The sequence below is a fragment of the Limulus polyphemus genome, unplaced genomic scaffold (genome assembly GCF_000517525.1).
Source record: "Limulus polyphemus unplaced genomic scaffold, Limulus_polyphemus-2.1.2 Scaffold5103, whole genome shotgun sequence".
In the NCBI taxonomy this organism is placed as follows: domain Eukaryota; kingdom Metazoa; phylum Arthropoda; class Merostomata; order Xiphosura; family Limulidae; genus Limulus; species Limulus polyphemus.
The window spans coordinates 1-8,021 of NW_013670713.1; the positions used below are offsets into that span (position 1 = coordinate 1).

Here is an 8,021-nt window from a genome sequence, read left to right on the forward strand (position 1 = left end):
GAAAATAATGCGTGAAATGATGAAAGCTTGACTAGGTATACTTGAATGTAACATTTGAGGTAAAGAAGGCTTGGCTAAGTAAACTTGAATATAAGGTGTGAGGTGATGAAAGCTTGGTAAGTTATACTTATAGGGCACACGCAACGATCTTAAAGTAAAAGAGAAATAAAATAATTAGCAGAAACAAGAAGAAAAAATATAACAACTTGAAAAATAATGTAAAATCTCACAGTGAAGAATGAATGAGCATTGAGTTGGTAGAGCAATACACTTTCAACATAGTCCTGGTGTTTCTTGAATGTCTGAGAGAAAATCATTTTAATTGTGACAATGTTTATTGACTTACTAAGAAGTCGCACGTGTTTTTATATAGATAAAAGCCAAGTTTGTACGGTACAGTGTTGATAAATTGTTATTAGAATCCTAACAGTTTGTAACTTGTATGGTACTGTGTTGTTAAATTGTTATGAGAATCCTGATAGTGTATAGTTTGTAAGGTACCGTGTTGATAATCTGTTATTAGAATCCTAACAGTTTGTAGCTTGTATGGTACTGTGTTGATAAACTATTATTAGAATCCTAACAGTGTATGGATTGTAAGGTACAGTGTTGATAAGTTGTTATTAGAATCCTGATAGTGTATAGTTTGTAAGGTACCGTGTTGATAATCTGTTATTAGAATCCTAACAGTTTGTAACTTGTATGGTACTGTGTTGATAAACTATTATTAGAATCCTAACAGTGTATGGATTGTAAAGTACTGTGTTGATAAATTGTTATGAGAATCCTGATAGTGTATAGTTTGTAAGGTACTGTGTTGATAAACTATTATCAGAATCCTAAGAGTGTATGGATTGTTGATATTTTTTTATTAGATTCCTAACAGTGAATAGATTGTAAGGTAGTGCTTTAAATTATCAGTATCCTAACAGCGTATAGATTGTACAGTGTTGATAAACTATTATTAGAATCCTAACAGTGTATGGATTGTAAAGTACTGTGTTGATAAATTGTTATGAGAATCCTGATAGTGTATAGTTTGTAAGGTACTGTGTTGATAAACTATTATCAGAATCCTAAGAGTGTATGGATTGTTGATATTTTTTTATTAGATTCCTAACAGCGAATAGATTGTAAGGTAGTGCTTTAAATTATCAGTATCCTAACAGTGTATAGATTGTACAGTGTTGATAAACTGTTACTAAAATTCTAAAAGTTTATAGTTTTTAAGGTAGGGTGTTGATAAACTGTTATTAGAATCCTGATAATGTACAGTTTGTTAGCTACTGTTTTGATAAACTGTTATTAAAATCCTGATATTGTATAGTTTGTAATGTACGTGTTCATAAACTGTTATTAGATTCCTAACAGTGTATAGTTTCTGAGGTACTGCATTGATACACTGTTATTAGAATCCTGATACTGTATAGTTTGTAAGGTACCATGTTGTTAAACTGTTATAACGGTGTATTATCAGTAATATGTCTGTTAGAATTACATAACACAATTCAATGCAACTGATTATCTGTATGAGCCAAATTCAAAGGTTTATTTAATTAACAACACTATAAAATACATTCTCATTTTAACTTATGGTATAGTTTTTTAGAATAAACTTCTCATACCCACATACACCATTCTAGTGATTTTTCTTGTTATGCAATAAACTTCTCCTGCCTACTTGCATGTCACCTTACCAGTGGCTAGTGATAAGTCTGAAGACTTCTAACACTAAAAACTGTGTTTGATACCCCTGATGGGCACAACACAAATGGCTCGTTGTATATTTTATCGTGTAATAACAAAACAAATGATTACTTGTGTCACTGGATGGAATTACATGTTGTCTTAAAACAATGTTTACCAAACTAAAGTTACAGAAAAACTGTTTGAGTTGGGCTACATGTTGAAAACCGCATGGTTGTATTTTTTAGTTATTTAATTATTAAAACAGGAAAGATATTTTTTTAGTATTTATAAGTAGAAATGTAAGAAAAGTATACTTAATTAGCTGAAGTGATAACAAAATTGATATTTAGTTTCATTATCAGTAGAATATATGTTTTTGTTTTTTTCTCATTTTGCTACTACTCAAGAGTAATCTGCATTAACCGTCCCTGATTTCGAAGAGATATACTAGGAGGAATTATTTATTATAAATTATTTACAGTGATTCAAGTAAGTAAGAATTCACAAAATATAACTAAAATTTTATTATATGTCCTAAAATTTCTGTTAATTTTAATACGTGATTATAGGGCAATCTATCCAATCAGATGAGAACTATATTTTTATAATAAAGCATAAGAAACATTCTTGTATTCGTTCATTAAAACATGTTTATGTTTCTATATTATAGCTGGGTTTCCAAGTTGAACATTGATTTCATAAATCATTCATCAATATAAATGTGGGAACATTAATCACAAAACAAAAGAAACTATAATAAAAAAACAAATGTAGACTTAACGCTTTGCAAAGTCAGAGTCGAGTTACAAACTAAAGGTAACTATGACTAGCTTGAAGTTTCAACTTATGCAGTCGTAAGTTCATGTAACGAACCAAGATGCTATCACTAGGTCGAAGTTTCCACTTGCTGGAGTCACAAATTCAAATTATGAACCAAGGTAACTATGGTTAGCTCAATGTTTCTAGTTGCTAGTCACAAAGTCAAGTTACAAACCAAGGTCACTATGGCTATGTCAAGGTTTTCAGTTGCTGAAGTCACAAAGTCAAGTTATAAACCAAGGTAACTATGGCTATGTCAAGGTTTCCAGTTGCTGAAGTTACAAAGTCAAGTTAGAAACCAAGGTAACTATGGCTAGCTCAAGGTTTCCAGTTGCTAGAGTCACAAAGTCAAGTCACAAACCAAGGTAATTATGGCTATGTGAAGGTTTCCAGTTGCTGAAGTTAAAAATCACATTAACTATGGTTAAGTCAAGGTTTCCAGTTGCTGAAGTTACAAATCGCAGTAACTATGGCTAAGTCAAAGTTGCCAGTTGTTGAAGTCACAAAGTCAAGTTACAAACCAAGTTAACTATGGCTAAGTCAAGGTTTCAAGTTATTGAAGTCACAAAGTCAAGTTAGGAACCAAGGTAACAATTGCTAGGTCATGTTACCAGAGCCTTAAAGTTAAGTTGCAAACAAAGGCAACTATGGATAGGTCAAAGTTTCTCATTGCTAAGTAAAAAAATGGATATCTTATCTTTTACACCAATTGAGACAATACAAAACTTCCTATTTTTCATTCGAACGGAAAGAACACTGACCATCTTAACTTTGCTTTTAATGTGTCACACTGACTGAAACCATACAGCTTCTTAGATTTCACATTAATTGAGATGACAATGATCTTATTTTCTTTTACACCAAGATAACATCTAGCTTCTTAACTTTTACACTAAGATTACACCTACATTCTTAACCTTTACATCACACTGAGATGACACTGAGCATTTTAACTTTTACACCAAGATAACATCTAGTTTGTTAACTTTCACAATGAGATGACACTGAGCATTTTAACTTTCACACTAAATGAGATGACACTGATCTTCTTAACTTTCACACCAACTGGGATGACACAGAGCTTCTTAACGTTTGTATCAACTGAAAGAATACTGATTTTCTTAACTTTCACACCAAGATGGTACAGAACTTCTCAACTTTCACACCAACTGTGATGAAACTGAACTTTTTTTAACTTTCACAACAACATTTAATTTTCAAACTGAAACAAATGAGATTTTAACTTTCACTGTAAATAACTTAATTTAGTATGATAAATACCCCTTATTTTTATGAGCTGTCACCTACTGACAAGGAGAAGAATTAACTGTTTACTTTAAAGTTCACTATAGTTTATTTCTAGAGTGTTATTAACAAGATACAGGAGGTCCTTCACATGCAAAAAAAACACCTAAGAATAATAAAGGTGTAATATGTCTATTGCTGTACAACTATTTACAGTACTTTACAATCTTGAATATATATAAACTAAGTAGCTTGTGTTCATAAAACTTCTAGATCAACATGTCGAACTTCAGGATGACGTTTCTGAAAAAAAACACAACAACAACAACATATTTTAGATATAAATGACTTCCAATACTTCCATACATTTTATATTCTTAACAGTAACACTACAAAATAAATGTAGTAGAACATACAGCATAGTATTGTTACGACAGCGGAAGTCATGCGACCCTGGGAGCATGCGTGCTGGAGTTTCTAGAAAGATTATGAATTATCAAGCCAATGAGACAGAGACCAGTACGAAAGAAGAAATGTCCTGTAAAATTAAGAGACTTTGTTGTATTTTAATTTTGTGTTTGAAATTCCGTACATTTAATTAAGTTATTGTTAATTATCTATTGGTTAAATGTAAAAGGCTATTGTTAGGGACGAACAATACCAAGGAAGGGGCAGTGTTACGACATCGAAAGTTACGCGATGCTGGGAGCATGCACGCTGGAGTTTCTAGAAGGATCATGAATTATCGAGGAACTCAGCAAATGTCCTAGTGTTTGCCAGGCACCCTCTCTTTTTGGAATATAAGCCTGGCGAGAAAAACCAGCTCAAGAGAAAAGATATAGGCAGAAGATATGCAGATAGATTGAAGATAGAGATAACTGAGTCAAGTAAAATGTGTGAATCACTGTGATTTACAGCGTGTGTTATAAAGGTTGTTAAGTTTAATGTGGCTGTGGAAATTCTGTGTTTTACAAATCGAGAACAAATAAACTAGTTTTAATTAAGAAAGAACTTCTATCGCTGAAGTTCCTCGGAAAGAATTTATACCACATATTAACAAACGAGCAGATACGCAACAGTATTTCTACCCACTCTAAACTCACACACACACTCATGATACCTCTCTCTAAACTATAAAAGGCATGGATACCTTATCTCTCTACCTTGATAATAATAGCAAAACCTTCTTTATTGAATAATACTTCATGATTTACAACTTTACATTCACTGTTTTCTCCATTCCATCACTGCATGTTTTGTCTGTTGTATTTAGTATCCTTATTAAACAAAACACTGTAAGGTACAACTTTACCTTCATGGTAGTCTCTATTCTATCAACATGGGCTCTAAGTAGATCAACAATATTTTCTCCATTCTATCACTGCATGTTTTGTCTGTTGTATTTAGTATCCTTATTAAATAAAACACTGTAAGGTACAACTTTACCTTCATGGTAGTCTCTATTCTATCAACATGGGCTCCAAGAAGATCAACAATATTTTCTCCATGTTTCAACATAAAGGCTTCCATTTCCTCAAATGTCTTGATGTTTTGCACTTCCTTTAGTTTGTAAAATATATTTTAATTAATAAATTCGGATTTCCTAAAGTCTAACAACTCCAAAATTAGTTCCAAATAAAAGATATGCCAATTGGCATTATAATTCAATACAGATTATAATCTTGTACAATATAATAACAAATATTTTAGAACAGTGTCATACTTCCAAATACTGAATATTAATTATCACCAACATTTAACATCTTAGTAATGAAAATACTATTTAGATGAGTATATCAGCTATAAGAAATAAACTACTATGGAAGTGTTAGCTATGGAATACTGACTACTATTCAAGTGTTAGTTGAGGAATACTGACATCTATTCAAGTGCTACTTGAGGAATACTGACTACCATCGAAGTCTTAGTTGAGGAATACTGACTACCATTGAAGTCTTAGTTGAGGAATACTAACTACTGTCTACTATACTACATTATGAAATAGTTAGTAAGACCAAGGTACAAAATTACGAATAGTTAGTAAAACCAAGGTAAAACATTACGAAGTAGTTAGTAAGACCAAGGTACTACATTATTAATTAATTAGTAAAACCAAGGTACAACATTACGCAGTAGTTACTAAGACCAAGGTAAAACATTATGAAGTAGTTAGTAAAACAGGATACTACATTATGAAGTAGTTAGTAAAACCAAGATACTACATTATGAAGTAGTTTGTAATACTAAAATACTACATTATGAAGTAGTTAGTAAGACCAAGATACTACATTATGAAGTAGTTAGTAAAACCAAGATACTACATTAAGAAGTAGTTGGTAAGACCAAGGTACAACATTATGAAGTAGTTAGTAAAACCAAGATACTACATTCTGAAGTACTTAGTAAGACCAAAATACTACATTATGAAGTAGTTAGTAAAACCAAGATACTACATTATGAAGTAGTTAGTAAAACCAAGATACAACATTATGAAGTAGTTTGAAAGACTAAAATACTACATTATGAAGTAGTTAGTAAGACCAAGATACTACATTATGAAGTAGTTAGTAAAACCAAGATACTACATTAAGAAGTAGTTGGTAAGACCAAGGTACAACATTATGAAGTAGTTAGTAAGACCAAGGTACTACATTATGAAGTAGTTTGTAAGACTAAAATACTACATTATGAAGTAGTTAGTAAGACCAAGATACTACATTATGAAGTAGTTAGTAAAACCAAGATACTACATTAAGAAGTAGTTGGTAAGACCAAGGTACAACATTATGAAGTAGTTAGTAAAACCAAGATACTACATTCTGAAGTACTTAGTAAGACCAAGATACTACATTATGAAGTAGTTTGTAAGACCAAGACACAAAATTATGAAGTAGTTAATAAGACCAAGATACTACATTATGAAGTAGTTAGTGAAACAGGATACTACATTATGAAGTAGTTAGTGAAACAGGATACTACATTATGAAGTATTTAGTAAGACCAAGATACTACATTATGAAGTAGTTAGTAAGACCAAGATACTACATTATGAAGTAGTTAGTAAAACCAAGGTACAACATTATGAAGTAGTTTGTAAGACTAAGATACTACATTATGAAGTAGTTAGTAAAACCAAGATACTACATTAAGAAGTAGTTAGTAAGACCAAGATACTACATTATGAAGTAGTTAGTAAAACAGGATATTACATTATGAAGTATTTAGTAAGACCAAGATACTACATTATGAAGTAGTTTGTAAGACCAAGATACTACATTATGAAGTAGTTAGTAAGAACAAGATACGGTATTATGAAGTATTTAGTAAGACCAAGATATTACATTATGAAGTAGTTTGTAAGACCAAGATACTACATTATGAAGTATTTAGTAAGACCAAGATACTACATTATGAAGTTGTTAGTAAAACATGATACTACATTATGAAGTATTTAGTAAGACCAAGATACTACATTATGAAGACCAAGATACAATATTATGAAGTAGTTTGTAAGACCAACATACTACATTATGAAGTAGTTGGTAAGACCAAGGTAGAACATTATGAAGTAGTTAATAAGACCAAGATACTACATTATGAAGTAGATAGTAATACCAAGGTACAACATAATGAAGTAGTTAGTAAGACCAAGATACTACATTGTGAAGTAGTTAGTAAGACCAAGGAACTACATTATGAAGTAGTTAGTAAGACCAAGGTACAACATTAGGAAGTAGTTAGTAAGACCAAGGTACAAATTATGAAATAGTTAGTAAGACCACAGTACTACATTATGAGGTAGTTAGTAAGACCAAGGTACTACATTATGAAGTAGTTAATAAGACCAAGGTACAACATTATGAAGTAGTTAGTAAGACCAAGATACAACAGTATGAAGTAGTTAGTAAAACCAAGATACTACATTGTGAAGTACAGTATTCTCTCGCTATTCGTGGGGGTTACGTTCTTTACCCCCCGCGAATAGCGAAAAACCGCGAATATTGGATGCAGTTTTAAAACGTCTATGTATGAGATTATATACGGTACTAAATGCCTCCCAAACAATTTCTAAAGACACTCTTACTCATTAATACACATTAGTGAAATACATAACTGCATGCAATATTACTAAATTAAAATGTGTTTACATTATCATTACTACGTTTCTTTTTGATTAAAATATTGTTGCAGTACAAAGTACAGGAGGACAGTAACACTGCATAGCATAGTTACCCATACTGTATTACTGAAGTACAGGAAGACAGTAA

The 8,021-nt window shown here is 31.4% G+C and overlaps 1 protein-coding gene across 6 annotated transcripts in view; it reads right to left on the reverse strand.

Moving 5' to 3' along the window:
- Positions 1–3,929: 3,929 nt before the first annotated feature.
- The window catches only part of LOC106472130 (zinc transporter 9-like), a 65,522-nt gene continuing 61,430 nt past the window's right edge, over positions 3,930–8,021 (reverse strand). For 4 of the 6 annotated variants that reach the window (XM_013932756.2, XM_022400728.1, XM_022400729.1 and 1 more), the window contains exons 17-18: positions 5,200–5,313; positions 3,987–4,056 (exon numbers count right to left, since the gene is read on the reverse strand). In XM_013932756.2, the coding sequence (XP_013788210.2) occupies positions 4,012–4,056; positions 5,200–5,313 (159 nt within the window). In that variant the 3' untranslated portion in view covers positions 3,987–4,011. Of the gene's footprint in view, positions 4,057–5,199; positions 5,314–8,021 lie in introns of all 6 variants that reach the window. The other 2 variants (XM_022400730.1, XM_022400732.1) reach the window with 2 other exon arrangements.